Source organism: Camelus bactrianus, chromosome 5, assembly GCF_048773025.1.
Source record: "Camelus bactrianus isolate YW-2024 breed Bactrian camel chromosome 5, ASM4877302v1, whole genome shotgun sequence".
In the NCBI taxonomy this organism is placed as follows: domain Eukaryota; kingdom Metazoa; phylum Chordata; class Mammalia; order Artiodactyla; family Camelidae; genus Camelus; species Camelus bactrianus.
The window spans coordinates 57,508,926-57,531,192 of NC_133543.1; the positions used below are offsets into that span (position 1 = coordinate 57,508,926).

Below are 22,267 nucleotides of genomic sequence, written 5' to 3' on the forward strand. Positions count from 1 at the left end.
GACTAACAAGGCGACTAGTGTAATTGTAGTCAATTCATAACCCCCACCCATAACCACTGTTTAAAATCCGTACTTTTAAAATCTCAGCTTCTAATTTGCCTGTCTCTTTTGTTTTAGGAAGGTCTCTTATCCACATCACATTTTCTAGCTTTCACATCTTTTCTTGTGCCATTCTCTGGAAGACCTTTATTGTTTGACACCAGGCTGCGGGGTTTATTGTTTTGGGGATCTTTTCATTTTTGAGAATTGCGGGGAGAGGGCATTGAGGCTGTTAACTCTTGCTCATGGCTTCTCATATTATGAACAGTAACTCAAAATATCATAGTTTTATGTGTCATGCAATGTAACAGCTAGGCTTGGAGACTTTAATCCATTTAAATTGGCTGGACACTCTTTTGCTATCTCCTCACCTGTTTGAAACTTCATCTATCCAACTTTGTTGGCAATTTATTCAGTGTTTTTTATGGGCTAAGCACTGGGCGGGGTGGGCGGGGGAGGTTAGCACATAGTTTTTGCCTTCTGGGACTTACAGGTCTACTAATGAAGAGTGATGTGTCTTTGATTACTGCAAGGGGCTAAGTGCCATAACAGAGGTATGGAAGGGAAATGATGTCCGGTACAGCAATGGAAGGGCAACTACATTTGAAAGAAATGTAAATTTGAAGAGTAAGAAGAGTATTATTCTATGTCAAGATGTTATGCAAAAATTCGTAAATCTGAGGGTGAAAACATTGGTGAGAACATTTGGATGATCACAGAATCAGAACAATTAGGGTAGGAGAATGTGGACAATATAATAAAGTGTATAAAACTGATATGATAGTTGGTTATAGTAATGATGGGGGTCTTCAGCTGTCTGGATAGTTTTTAGAAGTCTTATTCTGATAGCAGCAGAACATCTGGCAATTATTTTACAGTTATAAAAAGAGGAAGGATGAATTATTCTAAAATGGTATTCATTTTCATTGCAGAAAAAAATAAAGTAATAGATAATCAAAATGTAGACAAACATCCAAACTAATTAAGGGATAACCACTATAGCATCTTGGCATGTTTCAGATATGACATATTTGTGTAAAGTCATGCTGTAATAATGTCTTGGAACCACGATTTTTCATTCAGTATCTTGTGGATAACTTTCCATGTCAAGAAATATTAATGCACAACATCATCTTCAGTGACTTAACAAGTATTGTATTATATGTAGGTACTACAGATTTAACCAGTATCGTCTTATATTTAATTATTTCTAGTTTTTCCTATTATAAAGAATGCTATGATAACCTTTTTATGATTAAATTCTTAAGAGTTTTCTCAAGGCACTTTTTACAAAAGGGCTCTAATGGGTCAAAGAGCATTAATATGTGATTCATTCAACTCAGTGAGCAGAGGCAGAAATGAAGGACTACTGCTTGTTTGGACTTAATTTTGACCAAGAATAAAGAATTGGAAATGATTGAAATCCTAGAAGAAAGATTGATGCATTTGAGCAGATTTCTATCTTATAATTTAAGAAAGCAGCTTTCTAGAAATTCAGATAAAAGGAAATTATATGTTTTGGCTTGAGTTGCTAAGGGGAAACCAAAACATGACCATAGGAAGCCTAGGAAACTGTGCTTAACCCTGTCTGGGCCTCTGAGGTGATGAGGAGAGAGAGCTGAGGCAACTGGCTTTGATGTGCCAACTTAAACCGCTTTATTGTTATCAGTAAACAATGTATACTACTTATTCAGCTAGCTCATACTTACACTATTTGGGCAAACCCCCCTGTATGAGGTGATGCACTTTAAGGATTATAGTGTCAGCAGTTTCCTTTTTCTCCTAACATATTATTTTGAAAATTTTAAACATGTAGCAAAGTTAAATTTTAGAATAAACACTTATATAGCAATTACCTAGATTCCACCATTAACATTTTACTATGCTTGCTTATCACATATCTATTCATTAAGCCATCCTTTTCTCCAGCCAGTATTAATCTATCTTATTTTTGATGCATTTTAAGGAAAATTAGTAGCTTCATTTTTGAGGTAAATCTCCTATGTTAGCTTTCACCACTGTTGGGGGAAAGTTAAAATCTTTAATTCATCAATCTCCATTTTGCATTTTAGATGATTGGACATTGCTTTCTGAATGTCTTGGTGTCTAGACATAGTGGTAACCTCTTTTTAAAGTAAAATTTTAAAATCAATTTTTGAAGTAAAATGTTCTGTTTTCATTCTTTTATATTGGTCTTGATTTCCTGATAGTATTTTGCCTGCTTTGTCTTCACAAAGTATTTGTAGCTTCACAACATTCGACTGCTAGTCTGATTTTGTTTTGATTTCCAAGTTCTTACCTGCCATCTGCCATTATTTTCAGAAAGTACATTCTAGTTTTTTATGCCTGCTTTCAGGTTTTATACATGTGGTAACTTTTTTAAAAAATTACTTTTTTTTATTATGTGAATTAAAATTAGGACGATGGGTTATAAATATTAATTTGAGCTAGGTTAAAGCTGAAAAGGGAAATTTATTATAGGAGTACTGGGGCATCAAAGAACCCTAGGGCAGGAATGGATCTTGGCCTCAGAATGGAATTACAACTAAGAACCAGAAAGCCAGCAGGTTTCTTGTTAACATCACTTTTTGTTGCTATCTGCTGTGTGTGTTTTTCTAAGCAGTTCAGCCTTTTCTGCTCTTCTGTACAAATGATAAAATATGGCCACCTGCCTCCTCCAGCATATTCAGCCAGTAGCTGATTATAATTGACCCCCCTTATTCCCAGTTTCTGTGTCACATGTCTATAGCGCTCTAATCAGCTTTTGCTTAGAAAGAAGTGACGGCGGTGATCTTAGTGTAAGAATAGCTGCCCAGACAGCTAACTGAGCTGAACTAGATCATCTGTTCATCTTTTTTCATGATTCCTTCTCCAGAGTCTTGCTTTGTCAGATATCGTATTTATTTTCCTCTTGGGTCATCAATCTTTTTTCTTTGTGTACTTTTCCTACTTCTTAAAACCATGCTCAGACAACTTTTTGAAATTGTTTTATGCCTATATCACTCTTTTGAAACAGTCCTCTTAAAAGTTGTCAATAACCCAATTATAAAATCTGATCACCATTTGATCAGTTCCCAATACCTGGTAGATGTTCTTGTCTCTTTCCTTAGCTCCCATGTTTTTGCATTATCCTAGTTTTCTTCCTACCCTTCCTACCACTCTGGGCATGCCTTTGCTGACTTTTTTTTCCCCTCTGCTTCCTAAATTTACAAACCCTTAAGATTAATTTTTAGTCCTTTCTTTTATATTTTCTACCTTAATAATCTCATCTACTCAGACTTTATTTGCTTTTCACCATTGGGGGAACTTTTGAGTTAATATTTAATTTTACGTTAATATTTTTAAGTCAGTGTCTATTTTCACATTTTAAAATATTGGGCATTTCTACCTGAATGCCTTGCTGGTTTCTCAAACCTAGTATGTGTGTATAAGGCATGATTTTAGCCTTCAGTCCCAGTACTCCACTATTTCTATTTATTTCCACCATTATTTAGACACTTAAGCCCAATGTCTGAGTCATAAGACCTTGCTAAACTCCATTCCCTCTTCCTTAACCAGTCCATTGACAAATCATATAGATTCTGTCTATTTGTTTTGATTCTCAACTGTGTCTCAAGACAGTTTTGCTTTTCTCCCATTGACACTAACCTAGATGAAATCTTAATTATCTCATATCTAGCCTGGTTTCCCTTTCTCTATTTTCTCCCCTTCAAGTGATTCTCCATTCTATCATCAGACCAATCTTTGGAGAAAGTGTGAGTACTTGCTGCCTGCTGGTGCTGTGTTACATTCTTACACTGCAAAGTTGATTGACAGTCCAGTGGAGATATACAGAAGATATGATGTAGTAGTAAATTCTATAATCAGTTTATATAGAAAGAGCCATAAACTCTTCTTGAGGAAGATAGGAAAGGCTTTACTGGAAAAGTGACTTCTGAACTGGTTCTTGGTGGATAAATAGGAGTTCTCTATAGAGAGAAGGGCATTTCAGACGACGGATATATAGCAAGTACAAAGACAGGCAGACATAAAAGCTCATGATGTGTTTAAGAAATCATGATAACTTTTAGTGTGGCTGGAAGAATAGCTGTTGAGGAAGGTGAATATATAATTTGGAGCCAGATTGCAAAGGACATTGTATGCTATGTTAAAGAGTTGGTATTTCATCCATATTGGGAAACAGCAAAAATTTAGAGCAGATATTGTTAAATTTTTACTTTTGGCAGCAACATGGAAAATACTGTTTTGATCCTATTGCTCCCTATTGATTATTGAATAATAAATCTCAATTCCTTTAATTTGGTACTCAAGGATTTCTGTTGTTCTCTGTGACTTTCTTGCATATCCTCTCTGCTTCAGCCAGTTTGGGCTACTTACTAGCATGGAAAAGTCCTGTGCTTTTCTGCCTCTGCTTGATTGTTGAATTTCTGCCATTTTCCAAAGCATTTGGAAGTTAACGTGCCATCACAGTGAAGCCTTCTTTTCTGAGCTAGAGATGTTGTAATACTTTGATCTCCTTGTGTAGAAGTCAGTGAGTATATTTAAATAATAGCTTGGTAGTTAAGGAGTATTGGAACCACAAAACCAAGATTTAAATCCTAGGTGTATCATGTCTTGCTTATGTCATGTTGGACAAGTAACTGACTCTAAGCCTGTTTTCTCATGATTTAAAAAGGGATAATAACACCCATATCACTGGATTAATGTGAGAAGGAAAAGAGTTAATGTTTGGAAAACACTTAGCTTTACAGTATTATGCAATACTGTTTCTATTGCAGTAAATTATATGGAAGGAGTAATAGAAATCCAGTGCTGAGGTAGTTTCTGAAGGTGGAAGCACAGCAAGAAGACAGTGGTCTTCAGTGGAAACCATGACATTTTAATAGCAAGAACAGATTTCTAATAAATATCACCTTATTCTTTAAGGAGGAAAGGAGGAACCCAGAGAGTGAAGAACATCAGCAATTTCTTGAGCTACCTGGTAGGCTCCTTGTCAGTATCATGCACATGTTGTCACCCTTGTGCTATGTCTCATTTGCATCTCTTCTTGGTTGCTCTTAGGAGTCATGGCCCACTGCTGCCTTTACTTGGTATGTGGCCTTGGTGGTCACACATACTGGAATTTTAATAAACATTATTATGCTAAAGATAAGTTAGTTGCTAAATCATTGTCTTAATTTTTATACTTAGAACGCTTTTAACTTGTATTAACTAAGAAAATTTTCTTACAGATCAACTTTCTGAAATTTGGATCAGTATGTATTGTCTCTGGGTAGCTCTCATTCCCCCTTCCAGGATAATCCTTTGTAAAATTTAGGTATAGACCTATGCACTTCCTCTGTCATGTAACCGAATCCCTATTTCCTGTTACCCTTTCCTCTGTCTTCTACATGGTGAGTGCTCCCACTTTGTCCTCTTGCTGCCCTGTTTTGTTGGAAAATTCTACTCGGGCCAATTGTCTCCTAAAGTACAGTAAGGTTAAAGTTTTTCATGCCCCCACCCCTTTTCTTCAATTCCAGTCCCTCCTGATTTTCATAGAGTTTGGGTGAGAGCAACTTGATTTTAAGTCTTTTATATTGTTGTTGGCTATATTGCCCACACTGTATGTTTCATACCTGTGACTCATTTAAATATTTTGGAAAGCAGCTATGCTTACCACTATATCACCAACACTGTACTATTTATTTTGTAACTGGAATTTTGTACCTTTTAATCTCCCTCACCTATTTCTCTCACCCCCACCTTACCTTCCACTGGCAACCACCCGTTTGTTCGCTATACCTAGGACTCGACTCCATATCTTTGACTTTGTTCATTTGTTTTGTTTTTTAGATTCCACATATAAGTGAAAGTATTTGTCTTTCTCTGACCTATTTCACTTGGTTTAATACCCTCTAAGTCTATCCATGTTGTTGTAAAGGGGAAGATCTCATTCTTTTTATGGCTGAGTAATATTCCATCACATGTGCGCACATACGTGCATGTGTGTGTCACATCTTTATCCATTCGTTTAGGGTGGGCACTTAGGTTGCCTGCATATCTTGGCTATTGTAAATAATGATACATTGAACACAGAGGAGCATATCTCTTTTCAAATTAGTGTTTTCCTTTTCCTTGAATAAACACCCAGGAATGGAATTGCTGGATCATATAGTAGTTCTCTTTTTAATTTTTTGAGGAACCTCCACACTGTTTTTCCATAGTAGCTGCACCAGTTTATATTCCCACCAACACTGCATGCAGGTTCCCTTTTCTCCACATCAGAACTCTGCTTTTAAAGTGAGTACCCAAGGTAATATTTATACTCCCAAGAAGTTTTAGAACCTCTGTTGTAATTGGGTCCTGATTTTAATATTTCCTTTTCTCTACCCCCAAACTTTGTGGGGTTCATTTTTTTCAGTGGGTTTGCCAGAAGCAAAGGTAACAATCCCAGCTACCTGTCATTTAAAGTAAAAGGCACTGCTTATTATTACTACTTTAAGTAAAAAGACACTTGTTACTGCAAGAATACTATGTGTATCAAGCAAATATAGACTCCAGTCTTGGCCTTTTTAGGGTCTTGTCAGGGGTATTGAGTTGTCCCCTGCAGGACAGCTAAAAAGGGAACTCAGAGGCTTGGTTTTTGTGGCATACAGATATTTGGAGACATTTATATTCTCATTGTTGTTCAGTTTTATAGTTTTTGCAAAAATGAAAGGCTGTACTACAAGTGACCTGTGGAAGCTTATGATACAGCTTCCTCTTCCAGTTACTAGCAAGCAGGAGGGAACAATGAAAGTGAAGTGACATTTTCCCAGTTGGTTGTAGAGAAAGTGAGTATAGTCCAGGGAGCATACATGGTTAAGGGAAGTATACATCCTTGTTCTTTGTCTTTTGCTAAGACAACTCCCTGATACTCATTTGGGCTGTTTTCCTTATTATATAGACCAACACAGGAGGGAGAACAATAGAATGGTTGTTACTTTGTAGGCGTTCAGAATGGCAGATACTAAGTTTGTGTGAGTGTGTGTGTGTGTGTGTGTACACACCTGCCCTAGCACAAAATGTTTGGAATATATACAACTACAAGTATGAGTGACTAGTAGTCTGTATTTCCGTTTTCAAAGAGGTTATTCAAACAATGAATTTCCAATTGGTAGAATTTGGTAGAGTGTAAGATAAGTTTGGGAGCAAGGGAAGGCACCCGAGGAGCCTGTGGTGAGTGGAGTGTCAGATTATTCTGCCAAGGGGTATGGCTGGCTTTGCTTTGTTTACCCCAGTCTTTGCTTCTTTCCCCACTTTTTTGTGCCTGTCTGTAAGATTTTCTCTGCTTATACTGTATATTCCTTTTTCTTCCATTCATTAATTCATAGTGAGTATAATAGGAATTGGATTTTGAGGACACAGTGTTTGACTCTTGAATTCAGATTTTCAAAAGTTTCTTTGAAGTACCAGATTCTTGTAAACTATAAAGAATTGACTATAGGAAGTTAAATATGTATTTGATTTTCTGTATGTTTGAAGCTAACTCATTCATAATAGAATTCTGTCATTTAAAAAACCCAACAATTTGTAGAGATTGCTAAAAAAACCTAACAATGGGCTTTATAACAAACCATCATAGAATTTCTGTATGTATGTGAAGGAAAGAATTGTTCTCTTGGAACACGGAGAAATAGGACTGAAATTCAAGGGCTGAGCAGTATGTTTGCCTCATGTTCAGAGTTGTGGTAATCAGACTTAGTTCATAGCATTTGCCTATGAACAAATGTGGGTCCTCCTTTATTTTTATTTCCTCAATCTCTGATTTCTAATCCCATCTGCCCCCTCCCATGGGCACCCATGAATGTTCTTGAATATATATACATATGTTTTATAAAGTATGCAGTTTTATTTAGTGTATTTTTAACTTGCTTAAATTATATTATGCTATAGATTGTATTGTTTCTCCTTTTGTGTTCACCACTGTTCGTGAAATTTCTTCACGTTCCTGTATTTATATCTGTCTATCTCAGTTCTTCTGATTGCTGCATACTATTTCATGGAGTTTACTTACCATTCATCCATTCCTCTAGTGATGCCTCCAGCTACTCTTACAAATAATACTCCAGAGAATATATCACACATGTTTCCTTACGGAACTGAGTGTGAATTCCTCCCAAATATATACCTAGGAGTTGTATAACTGGGTCATAGAAATGGCATTACCTATGAAGAGTCAGCACATGATTGCTCAGCGGGGCAGTTTACCGGTTAATGCTTGTTGTTTCCTCTTTTCCATGTTCTTGCTAACAATTTTCCGTGTCTAAAATCTTACATTTAATCTACTTTACACTGTCACTTTGCATAAAATTAGAAAACTGATTGGCTTATTACACCAAAGGGCCAAGTTTTTATTATGGCAACTAGAGTTTTAATTTAGGGGATATTGAGGGAAGATTGAAATTCATGTTGAGGTTCAAAGTGTTGCATGATAATGTCCAGGTTTTGCAAGGAGAAGCACACTTATCTTGTTGGGCAGGGGGGTGTTATCTTGTTGACCTGTTCAGAAACTTGATCAGGGTTCCAGAATCAATCATAGTTAGGTAGTTTGACTGATGTTAACACCCTCACTAGTAACCAAAGTTAAGTGTGCCCATGGACTAATTAAATTCATGATGAAAAAATAAAATTGTCAAGCTTCTTGGCCATTTCAGTTGCTCAGTTTTTCTATGTAGGAAATAAAATTCCTATTTCCTAAAGATGGATAAAAATTTGGTTTTTATCTGAACTGAGTAGTGATATATCTTTTATTAGAATTTTGATTATTGGAATTATATTGGAAAAATGATTTTTTAAAAGTTATCAGCTAGCTGAATTTTTTTTATTGCTAAACCGAATAAAAGTAGCCTAAATCACATTTTTCTTTTCTTTATTTTCTAATGAAAAATGTCATGATTAGAAATAGTAATGGTAGAAACTATGCATTTACATCAAGATGCATGCAATTTATCACTATTAGAGGAATAGTTATCTGACTCTTAATCTATGTTTATACAGCGACTTAAAAGTGAAAATTTCCCATTTTAAGAATAAAGAAAGGAATACCATGGTTTTCATAAAAAATAATGCTAGATCTAACATTTCAGTTAAAGATTGTGCAGACAGCAGCACTGGGGAATGCAGACTATTGAACAGACATATCATGGGAGAATACTGCCACCTTGTGTATGTGTGATGCTATTTTATGTCTCCATTTTCTTTTGTTATGCCAGCGAAAACAATGTGCTTTTTCACTACTTGGTACTGTGCTCAGATTTGTAAATGTGTAAACACTGGGGTTTTTTTTTTTTTGGTTTATGTGTACTAAAATCAATACAGCTTTTCTTTTTTCTTGGCAAGAGGAGGAATGTATTTTGAAGACATTAAATTTGGTATTGTTAGCTCTAAGAACTGGAAAGTCTGGGAGATCAGTCTGATTAGTTGATCTCTGTGGTTAGTTGAGAACTGAATTATTTTATTTGAATCTTATGGTAAGTTGGTGATTCTTTGATCAGTCTTCATTTCAGTGCTTATAGTGCTTTGGGATCATTATTCTGAGTGGCAGAATTTATTATCCTATAGATAAAAGAAGTACAAGTCATTGGATTTACTGACACAACCAGATTTCTTGATTTTTAAATGTTTCCCTTTAGGTCAGGTGCAAAATAATGACTATAATAATAACATGTAATAGTGCTTTGAAAAATACTGTGATGAAGAAAAGTTTTCTTTAAATCATTTTGGTTACTTGAGAGCATGACTTAGTGGGTTTCAAATATTACCTCTCTAAAGAGCTTCTTCTTCACCAGACTGGGAGTTCACATTCTGATGCTCACAGCTAGCTTAGCTGTGTAATCATGAGCACTTCTCTGGATACACGTTTCTTCATCTGAAAAATGAGCAATTGAACTGGGTGATTTCTAAGGACCTTTGTAGCTTTAGAATTCGATGACTGTGTAAAGTTTTACTCTAATTTTTAAAATGTTAATGCTATAATGCCCTTCAGTGTACTTATTACACTCTTCTATATAAGAAGTTATTTTAAAGTTTAGTGTAATCACACAGTTTTGTTTAGTGCCACAGAATATGTGTCATAGAATGTATTAGTAATTTGAGGGGATACCTGTGTATAAAGTTTAAAACCAGAAGCCTGGGAAACTTGCCTGCTTTTTATTTAACATATAAGGTACTTTGAAAATATCAGAAGATTGGTTTTGGGGTAACCTAGATTTTAATTATATACTGTTTAAGCAACATAATACTGTTTTTGGAAGCACAAATGCATTACAAATGCCTACATTTCAACTTCTGTAAAGCCTCCAGAAGTTGGTGTAAATATGGTAAGGCCCATATCACAGGTAGAATTTTCTAGTTGAGATGAAAAGAGAAAAAGTTACCTTAGTCTACAATTGAAAACTTGGAAGTTCTTTAAGATATCACCCACCTGAAAATTTAAATTCATGAGTTTTGAGTATGTAAATTTTTTTGTTTTTAGTGTACAGCAGTAGGTATTTCCTGCTTATCTTGATTCATTTTTCTTGTAAAGTGTTAAGAGTATACACATGTAATCAGGTTTAGCTTTTCACTTTGAGGCCATCTGGGAGTAATTTTTAAAAATTCTAAGCATAATTTTAAGGAAAATGATTCTCATTGTTAAGCTATATAAACATGCCAAATTCAACATCTGTACTGAGATAATTTCCCTGTGCCTAGTGATTGTAATACCAAAGCAAAATGACTATATTGGTATTTTTGCATTTATTTTATGTAATACCAAACTACTGTTTTATAGGGTACAGACTTCATGATAAAAATTTAAATTTACTAATTCATAAAATTCGTTTCACATACAAAAACTTATGTGTATATTATAAAATATTAAGTAAAGATGTTAATTGAAATGCACATATACTCTTGTAAATTATTATGGAAATATAATGAAAATAAAATATTAGGTAAATTATATTCATAAAAGTGAAGAGAAAACAATCATGAACAAAGCAGAGTGGATGATAACCTAATCTGTTTTTACAAAGTATAAACTTAAGAAAACAAGTGTATTAGTGGTGACATTAGTCATGAGGTTTCTCTGTAAAGATTTTTACAAGAGGTCCCTCCAAAACCTTCCTTCACTGTAAGGTAGGAATGTGAAATTAGAAGAAAATACCGAGCGATAGTTTATCACAGGCTCATCTACAAATCCAGTCTCTGGACTGATACTGTTTAAGATGTTTTTGAACAATTTGTTTTTGTATAGAGACTATAATTTTTATTGATAGCAAACTGTAATTTAAAAGAGCTCATTCCTACTTTCTTTTTTCATAATTTTATGCATTGACAGGGATTTCAGTGCACAATTAATGACCTGTATTTGGTTCAGTTGTTATCATGTTAGTGTTCCACTTGTTTGAAAAGCCTTTGAACTGGAAGAAGAATTAATGATTGTAATAAAAAATTTGTTTTCAGTTGTCATTTTCTTCCTTGAGAATTAAGGAGAATTAAAACTTTCTAATGAGCATATTTTTGTTTTTTTTGTTTATTTTGAATTTTTTTAAAAAATTGAGGTAAAATTGACGTGTAACGTTGTATTAGTTTCAGGTGTACAACATAATGATTCAATATTTGTATATATTGTGAATTGATTGCTGTAAGTCTAGTTAACATTCATTACCACACAGTTATAGGTTTTTTTTCTTGTGATGAATTTTGAAATTTTAATGCAGCAAATAACTTTATGCATAGAGAAGAGTTTTCTGCAGGTATTTTCATCATAAACTACATCATTGAATTTGCAATAAGAATATTCACCATCAGTTTACTTCAGTAGCCCAAATATACTAGGACATCATGCTAATATATGTAATAAATGCTGAAACGGTACTTTAATGTGGTCGCTAATTGTGTTCTGCATGGACCTAATTCTTCTGTAATGTGTAAAATTGAATGAGTGAGTCATTGATTTTGATGAAAATGATGTTTAAGACTGTGAAATACTGGCATTTTGGAAATTAAAAGTAACGTTATTTTTGAACACTGAAAACTGGTATGGTCATTAACTTAATATTAATGTTAGTATGTAGGTCAAGGTAGTTGTTGGTATTTACATGGAAATTGAAAGATTTAGAATGTAAATCCAGCACTCAGATTTTTAATCTACTTTATTAAAAGTGCCTACTACTAGTAGTGTCATTGCTAGTGAACCTACTTTGTAAATTGGTCTTTTTCATCATAGCAGAAGATTAATAGTTGTGGTTTTTCTAATATATGCAAACATTTGGTTTCTGTTCAAGTGAATTTTGATTGCAAAATTTTTAGGCCATCCTGTAATGTAGACTTGCACCAGGTACAAAATGAAGCATACTTATACTCTAAGAATATTTTTCTCCTTTGTTCTTCTTTCTGTCTTTTTCCTTTGAATGCATTAAATTTAGTGATCGTAGCCCTTTATGAAGCAGATGCTGCTTATCAGAGTGATTCTATATTTAGAAATATTGATATATAGACATCTTGATATGTATTAATTTTATTTAAAACAACATATTAGTGGGCTAAGGTCTTTTAAATGATTGTGAAAGTTAATAGTCAAATATACACTATTCAGTTTTGAGATGCCTACCATAGATCTCATTTATATATTTTTTTCTGTTACTAGGCAAGAAGTTATGAAATGGAATGGATGGGGATATAATGATTCCAAGTTTTTCTTCAATAAGAAAGGACAAGTTGAGTTGACTGGGAAAAGGTAACTAGTTTATTCTTTGTTTTATTCCTTTTTTTCTCTTTCTATGCAAAATTTTAAACATAAATAATAAATATAACAGTAAATAGTAGACATACATAAAAATAGGATAATATAATGACTCCTCCCTTGATTGAAAAGTTAACATTTTTCCATAATTGCTTTTCTTTTTCTGTTGGATATCAAATTCTGACATTGTCATGTTACTTCTAAATAATTACGTACGTATCCCTTAAAAAATAAGGACCTAACCATTTATATAATACCATTATCATACTCCCCCAAATAACAGAAATTTTATAGTATCTGATTATCCAGTTCACATTCACATTTCTCTAATTGTCTGAAAAAAATGTCATTTTATAGGTAGTTTGTTTGAATCAGGATCCAAAATGCCTATAGTTAACCCACCACCCAATCCCCACAACATTGGCTTGTTCAAAGTAACTCCATGTTTAAGACTGGGAATTTAATTTGGGTTGGGTTATTATGGAAGGTCTGTGTGAATATAAACAGTATTTTTAAAATTAGTTTTCTGAGCTCTAGTAGGGCAGAAGTGATAAGAAAGATCAATCATTGTGTGATAACTCACTTTCTAAGATATTTTTGGTAATGTGTTGATAAGAATTCTAAAGAATATGTGTATTGTTACTGTTCCAAATGCAGGTGGAATTGTAAAACCAGTTCTTAGTAGATTTTTAGCAACACTGACCCAGCCAGAACTGGTATTTTGGGTTTGTCTATTGAATTTTGATATAACTTGAGAGGGCGTTGAGTACAAATGTATAATACTTGAATGCTAGCTCTAAAAATAAATATAAAAAGTGAGACTAGGTAAAAATTTGGATTAGCTATATCATGAATCTGTTCCAGTATTGCACTTTGACTTATGTATTAGGCATTACTATATTTTTTTAACTTACATGGTATGTTAATATATTGAAATATCAACAAGGAAAGTTTTATTTCTTTGGAGAAATTCTATTTCTTTGCCATATATATATATATATATATTTTTTTTTTTTTTTTACTTAAATGTACTTTGTACCTGAGATAAAACCTCAAGAATAGTAATTAGTAACTAATTTAAATAAAGGTATGAAGATATATATTTCACATTTGCTTTTTTATTGGAAAAATATTCTCTGCTTTCTCATTCCCATCCTTTAGTGTGGCTGGGCAGCATGTTGATGGAAGCTTAGTTGAGAAATTAATTCGTGTAGAAGGAATTTCTAGTTGAAATTAAATTTGCCAGTGTTCTAAATGTTGAGTGTTTTATGTTTTAAACAGAACAATATCTCATATACTAGAAACTTGTATATGGAGAGGTTGTCTTTCGTCACCTTAAATTCTGATGTGCACTGCCTTCTTGGATATTTATGTTCACAGAATTTTCTTTCCATTAGAGTGGTTTCATTGGTCTTGAAACTTTGCTCTGGTTTTGTATCTTCTGTAATATAGTATACTTCAGTCTTAAGGAAAGGTGGTAAATTGATTTCACCTTATATTTTACAACAAAAATAATTCTTAAAGTTCTCAAACCAATTTTCAGTCATGGTAGAGATCTATTCAGTAGTTGTCCTGTTTCAGCAATTGGTATGGGCATTTAGCTTTCTGGTAAAAGTTACATGTTTCCTGCCCATATGTTTACTCTACAAATTAAATGACTTTGTAGCTTTGACCAAACCAGGCTGTAAGTTTCTTAATAACAGAAATCATATTATAATACCAATTCTATGTGTCCTACAATGCTTACTTAGTACATGCTTTCTTATTTGTTCATCCTAGTAATTTTGAAGTGTGTCTTGGACATTGTTAATGATATGTTGTAGAAACTGGGTATGGTAGAAACTGGATTCTGTTATATTCTTCTGAAGCAGCTTTTTTTTTTTTTTTTTAATCGAACAATTAACTTGACTGATCTCAAGTTTCCTTCTGTGGTGGTGCGCAGCTAAATTGTCTGTTCAGTTCTTTTAAGCTTAGCTATGCTGCTTAGAGTCTGCTCCATGCATGTGTAATTCAGAGTCAGCCAGAGATTTGGACAGTGTTTATATATAGGTCCCTCTCTGACTGACATCTTTTGTGTGATTTTACTGTACTCTTTCCAGATGCTGTGTTCAGTGCTTTTTCAAGCCAGGAAGATTGTAGGTTTTCTGCATTCTTCTTTTCTTTTGTGGTACTAGCTGGGGCTTTCCCTCAGGCTAAAACCTGTTTAAAAAAATAAAACAAAACTGGAAACTCATGTAGTGCAGTTTCTTTCTTCCAAGTCTATCATACTCCCTTACCCCTAATTTTTGCCTGCTTTTTGGCTATCTATACTGCCCTCAAATAGTTGGGTTTTCTTTGTTTTGTTTTTTTCCAGAGCTTATAGTTATGTGTGGGAGAGTTGGTTTGATAGGAACTGCTTGACCATTACTAGAAGCAGAACCCAAGATTTGAATTTAAATGAAGATACTTTAATATTTTACCTTCTTTTTACCTTAGGTACCCTCTTAGTGGCATGATTTTGCCAACTTTTAAAGAGTGGATCCAAAATACCCTTGGAGCAAGTCTGGAGCATAAAACTACCTCTAAAGTAAGCAAATAAGAAGTTAAGAAGTTTACTAGTTGTACTGACCTTGTAGGCTTTCTAGGGGTGATTTTTTTTCTTTTTTTTTTTAGCATCCCAGATCTAGACCTAATCTCAGAATTTATCTGAGATCTATCAGGCAAATTTTTAATCCTCTTTGAACCTCAGTTATCCTAATTGGAGAAGTGAAAATAATAACTGTCTATTCTGTGTCTCACAGGTAGTGGTGAAGTTCAAATGAATTAATTCTGTGAGAACACTAAGTTGCTGCTATTTTTAGGTTATGTAATGGACTGACAATAACCTAACATTAGTATAGAATAATTTAAAATAAAAATGTAATGTTACATCTAATATCAAAATATTTAGAATATTTGAAGATTGAAAATAAAAATTTGATGAAGACATGACTGATACAGAATTTTAGTTTTCTCATGTAGTATCACTATTCTGAAAGGGGGATTAGAAAACTTTAAATTGTATATATATTAAACTAATGAAATAGTTAGCATTTCTTTATATAATTATGATTTTTATTATTCATTCTTATTACTTACTATGGCATGGTATTCTGCATATCCCTCTAGCTGAGTATAACTTCTGTAAGTGCAGGGACTATGGCTTATACTATATTCTCCACTATATCCAACATATTATTAAGGATGTAGGTATTCAGTGAGTGCTTGTTTGGTTTATTTATAAATCCACAGGATACGTTTTATTCTAGTATTAATTAGGCTGCACAACTAATTCCTACCCCTCCCAAACCAAATTCTTTTAACTCTTTTCTTTAAAGATCTTTTCTGTTTCCTAATTCTTTTTCTGTTTTGACTGTTTGTGATTACCTTTTTTGGCACTGATGCAGTCTACATACCATATTCAGAAATTTCACCAGTTTTACAAGCACCTTTTGTTTTTCTGTTTTTGAGCCCCTTCAATTTTCAATAATGTAACAAAATACTAATCTGTATGTTTTGTTGAGGTTCTTTTAGTCATTTCCTTCTACTAGAGGGTTAATTCTATGAGGTCAAGATTTTTTTTTGCTGTTTAACTCACTGCTGTATCGCCAGGGTCCTATAGCACACACTCAAGCAATATTTATTATATAATGAATATTAAGTATAGAACATTAATAAGATACTGAAAGACTATGTAAATATCATATATTTACACATTCTTACATTTTCTTTTTTCCAAATACTATATTACAGCTTTTCTTTTCATAGCAGATTTGATTTGGTTAGTCATTTATAGAACTCTTCCTATTTGTTAGGCTTGATAATAGGAGCTTTTCACAAAAATTAGCACATTTAACACTCCTTCCTTATGGTAGTATAAATTTGATGGTGATAATCTCATTTAACGGATGAAGAAGCCAAGGCTCACAGAAGTTGGGTGACTTATCTTTAAAAAGTTGGAAGATTTACTTTTCAAGTTACCTGTTAGCTGAAATTAAGTATCAAGTTTGTAATTATGTTGTGAGTTTTAAAGCAATCCTGTAAAAATGGGTTCATTACTTATTGTGAGGCTTTTGGCTGATCATTTAAAAATGATAAAAGGAAATGATACATTTTATCTACAGGTAAAAATGTAGATAATGCAAAAGTTAAGTATCTTTCCCCCAGTGTCCCTAGTCTAAAGTTGAAGATTTTTGAGAATTGGCTATTCTCCTTGTTCCTGATTGTAATCTTTAGAAATAATGAAAAGCTGGGACATAGAGGCAAAAGAGAAAACATAAGGCTTTTATGACTTATGTTACAGAATGTGGTTAACCAGACCATTTGTACTTTGTTATTGTCACAAGGTTGATGCGCATATGTAATATTTGTAATTTTCCTATGCTTCTGTGTTAGTTTGGATGTAAAAAAAATTTACATTTTATAGTCATTCTCCCTAGCATAGGTATTCAAAATTTATTTTCTAGAAATAAGTCAAAGAAACCACTTTTATTTTCTAGGCATCCTTAAATCCTAGTGATACACCTCCTTCTATTGTAAGTGAAGATTTTCTTCATGACCTTAAAGAAACTAATATTTCATATTCACAAGAAGCAGATGATCGAGTATTTAGAGCTCATGGTAAGCAACTTTATATAAGTGCTATTTATTTTTAATTTTCAAATGTCCTATAACTTATGATGTTTTTACATTTTCTTTTTTAATGACAAAACAGGTCATTGTCTTCATGAGATATTTTTGCTCAGGGAAGGAATGTTTCAGCGAATTCCTGATATAGTTTTATGGCCAAGTAAGTTCTTTTTTTTTTCTTTGTATCATTAATTTAGTATTGTTAAATCTTAAGTAAATTTAGTTCTGGAAATATGTGCTTTTTAACTGTATACTGTGTAAAACATGGAGAAAATATTTTAAAATATGTTTAAAAATATAAAAAATATTTTTTTAGAGTTTAATAAAGGTCATATAATTCTTTCTTGGTCTGATCACCCTTAATGGTTGACTTTAATGATTGATTTTGTTTTTAATGATTAAGTCTTCATTTAAAATGTAAACATTTTGGGAGGTCAGTAGAAAAATATATTTTTGGTTAATATGAAAATTTAATGAAATTATTATCAATCAATGATATATTCAGATGTATAGAAACTTAATTAACATAACTGATTACTGAAAATTAATAATAGTAATTTGTTATCAAATTGTGTGCTAAAATATATGGTGTTCAAATGGGGAAACAGGTTTTTTAATACACATATTGTCTTTGATATAAATAATTAAACTTTGAGAAATTAATTTCATTTAGGAATTTGGCTTGAGCTATAGGGTTGATAAGGTTTCTGTTGTTATTTTGCTCTTGCTGATGACTAGGCCCTATATTATATATATGGTTTTTTTATAAGCATCTTTTAGCAGAAATTTAAAACGGAATAGTTATATTGTTACTTACTGTCCATAATTACCTTTTTAAAAAATTCTATTGATCTTCTGACTCTTTTTCCTTTACAGATTTCATAAAAGTAGTATATGGGGTATTTTATTTTTCAAAAAATGGCTTCATTCATGGACTCTCAATTCTTAGATATGATCCTTTTCCTTTGCAAGGAGTATCTCAGGGAAAAATCCTACTTTAATTTAGGGATAGGAGGGACGGTGACATACATAGGAAGAAAATGCAGGAGCATTTGTAGTTAGGATGAAATTACTTTCCTGGTATTTGTGATGTATATTGTTCTGTGTATTTGGAATAGTTATGAAATAGGTCTTTTTTTTCTATGTTCATTTAGTATAGAAATTTAGCCATTCCCCCCAAAAAGAAAGATATTCTCTACAGGAGAAATACTTTTGTTTTGCCTGCCTGGTTTTTAGTAGCTTTAGGCTACTTCTTTACCAAGATTTGAGGAAGATTCATTCCATTTTTTACTAGAAAAAAATGAAAGGAAATTTCTCAATTTTCATTTCCCATAAGAAACCTAATAGACTATCCTTTTATATATCTTGAGTAGAACTTTCAAGAATGCTTTCCAGATATTTTCGTTATGTGTCTGAATATTAAAATACTAGTGATTACCATAATGGAAATATATGTCTTAAAGAAATCCAAATATTTTTAAAAGCCCAGATTTAGGAAACATATAATGTTAGTTGCTACACAGAAGTTTCTTTGCTCTGTCAGATTCTTCCCATTTGGTGAGTTCTCTCACAATCTTGGCCTTCCTTTTTTTTTTTTTCCCCATCCCAATTTCCAATTCAGGCCCTTATCAGTGCATATCTGGATTTTTTCAATAGCTCTAACAGTTCATATACCTCGAGTTTTTTGCCCTCCGAGTCTCCCATAAACTGTTGACAGGTGAATTTTTCTAAAGTATTCTCTTTGCCATCTTGTTCCATACTTCAGGAATTTATATGAGTAGTGCATTGGTGCCTGAATCAAGTTTGTAATTTTAATCTGTTGAATCTTCTAGTATAAAGACTTCTTGGATAAATAGTTTGTTTTCCAGCAGGCTGTCAATTCACTGAGGCCTCTGATTAACTTTAATGTAAACTTCCTATTGGTAATAAAGTTCAAGTTTTTCTTTCATGAGGGCAAGTTTTGAGAGAATATGGCAATTTGAGACAATGTGGTATTCCATAGAGTAGGGGTGGCTTTCTCATCTTGCAGTCTGAATATTATACACCAGGTAGATACATACATACCTAGGAAATCTATCATTGTGGATGTCTTTAAGTCTGTCTGTGATCTGAATCTGAATTCTACATGTTGCTTTAATAGAATGCCGAGGGCTTGTCTAAGAGTAAGAACTTATAATATATGTAACTTTCCTGATTTAGAGTCATCCTTAAACCAGGATTTGCCACCATTGTGACCTTTACACAGTGTGGCTATTTCTACCTTTAATTTGGACAAGTAGTTACTTGTACATTATATGTTGTCTGTGATAAGTATATTTATAAAACTAAAGTCTCCTTTAGCAATACTTCAATTATTTAATTTGGTATTTATGCATTATTTTCAGCAGTTTAAATACTGAAACTTTAGTCCTGTGAAAATACATGCTAGGTACTGTTCTGAGGTATTGAAGATAGGCAGTGAACAAAACAAAAATCCCTATTCTCAGGTGCTATATAATTAAATTGATGCAGGGAGACAGAACAGTAAATAAATATTTAATGTGTTGAATGGTGATAAATGATATAAAGAAAAATAAGACACAGTAAAAAGATGGAGCACAAATAGTGTGGGCGGTGGGATGAGGGAGTGCTGTTGTGTCAGATAACATGGTCAGAAAGCTTCTGATTAGGTGATACGCCTAGAAATAGCTTTACTTTGTTAAAGGTTTTTAACAGACATCTTTGGGTATTTTATTAATTATTAATGATCTAGTATTCCATTTATTAAAAATTTTTACCACAAACAGTAAGCTTTTATAAGCTTAATCTGAAAGTTTGAAAATGGATTTTTATTAAATTTGGAATGATGTAAATGACATATTCCTAGCTTTAAGAAAACTTGAGAAATGATAATTACAACTTTAATAGAACAGTAGTTTACTTTCATAAATGAGTATATTTGTATATTTTCCTTTGTATCCTTATTTCTCATCCTAAGCAAGTAATATTTGATTTTTGCATGGTTTCTTTGCTTCATATCTTTTTTCTCTGTGCTATTTAGTAATCTGTCAGGAGATTGATCTTTCTAAAACACTCTATTTGCCACATTGTTCTGCTCCTTAATTCCCTATTGCTAGTCAAATTGAGTCTTAGCACCTCTTGCTTGGTATTTAAGTCTTCTGCAGTCAGGTTTTTATTATTTACGTAACTTTTACGCTGAAGAATACCCTTCAATTGTGTACAGTAGAAAGAAACTCATATGTAGTGTATTACATATAATTAAAATTTTGTTTAAAAAACAATAATCATCAGTGGATGTGAAAATTAGTGGGTGAAAGTATGAGAAACGTCTTATTTATGTAGTCTAAGTATCTCCCCATAAGATTCTCGTTAATTATTATGTTCCTGTATGGAGAAACCTGACAGTTGGCCCTTCATATCCGAGAGTTCTGTATCTGTAGATTCAACCAATACTGTTCAGAAGTATTTGGGAAAAAAAAATCCAGAAAGGCCACATGCCAGCAACTGCTTACATAGCATTTACATTGTATTTACAACTATTGACATAGCATTTATATTGTATCAGATATTATAAGTGATCTAGAGACGATTTAAAGTATACAGAAGGATGCACATAGGTTATATGCAAATACTATTCCATTTTCCTTAAGGGACCTGAGATTCCCAGAATTTGGTATCTGTGGGGATACTAGAACCAATTCCCTGTGGATAGTGAGAGATGACTGTACTGTATAACTAAATGATGGAAGTTAATATTACCAGAAATGAGACTTGTCTCCATCATGTGCCTTCCAGATATAATGTGCTGATAAAGGCACTTTACTTCTGTGGAATTCCTGCTGAAATGTATAACCTGAATTTAATCATAAGGAAACAAGCAAACCCAAATTGAGGGACATTCTATGAAATAACTGACCAGTGCTCTTCAGAAGTGTTAAAGTCAGAAGATAGACTAAGGAGCTATTTCAGATTAAAGGAGGCTAAGGAGACATGACAACTAAAATGCAGTGTAAGATCCTGGCCCACAAAAGAGGACATTAGTGGAACAATTGGCAAATTTTAATATAGTCTGTTGATTAATCAGTAGTATTGTATCAGTGTCAATTGCTTGGTTTTGATCTTTGTAGTTACATAAGATATTAATATTTGCAGTTACTGAGTGAAGGAAAGTCTCTGTACCATTTTTGCAACTTTTTTAAAGTATGAAATTATTTAAAATGAAAAGTTAAAAAGATAATAAACTGCTTTAATATAGCTACTTAATGTGTTAATAAGTGAATAAATGAAGGAAAAGTTTAGACACTAAAGAACTTTGTAGATTCTTGAATTGCAGGGTTACTCAGATTTTATTCATGACCCTGTGATTAATTTATTTTCCCTTTTTTCAACAGCATGTCATGATGATGTAGTTAAGATTGTGAATCTAGCGTGCAAATATAACCTTTGTATCATACCAATTGGTGGTAGGTATTGTGCCTTTTAAACTTTAATATGATGTAAATTTGATTTATTTAAAATATTTGTATTTTAAACATTTGTGCTATCCCACTGAAAACAAACATTCTTATAATTATGATATGGTTATTTTGAAAAATTGTTTTAGGCTGCTCATTTCTGTTCTGAATAGATCTACCTAAGCTGCTTGAGACAAGATTTACCCTTGGTCCATGGCTTCTTTTCCATATGGATCCTAATTTGAAGCTATGACTTAATGCCTAAATAAGAAAATGTTCCTCCTTTAGTAATTACTTTTTAACCTTTATCTTAATAGAGAGAATATTATTTTTCAAAGGCTAACTATAACCAACATAAACCTTTGAGAAGGAGTGCTAT

General features: G+C 32.9%; 1 protein-coding gene across 1 annotated transcript in view; it reads left to right on the plus strand.

Moving 5' to 3' along the window:
* The window catches only part of AGPS (alkylglycerone phosphate synthase), a 119,878-nt gene that overhangs the window by 14,723 nt on the left and 82,888 nt on the right, over positions 1–22,267 (plus strand). The window contains exons 2-6 of the mRNA XM_010959957.3: positions 12,692–12,781; positions 15,263–15,353; positions 17,305–17,425; positions 17,520–17,594; positions 21,826–21,897. Of these exons, the coding sequence (XP_010958259.2) occupies positions 12,692–12,781; positions 15,263–15,353; positions 17,305–17,425; positions 17,520–17,594; positions 21,826–21,897 (449 nt within the window). The remainder of the gene's footprint in view (positions 1–12,691; positions 12,782–15,262; positions 15,354–17,304; positions 17,426–17,519; positions 17,595–21,825; positions 21,898–22,267) is intronic.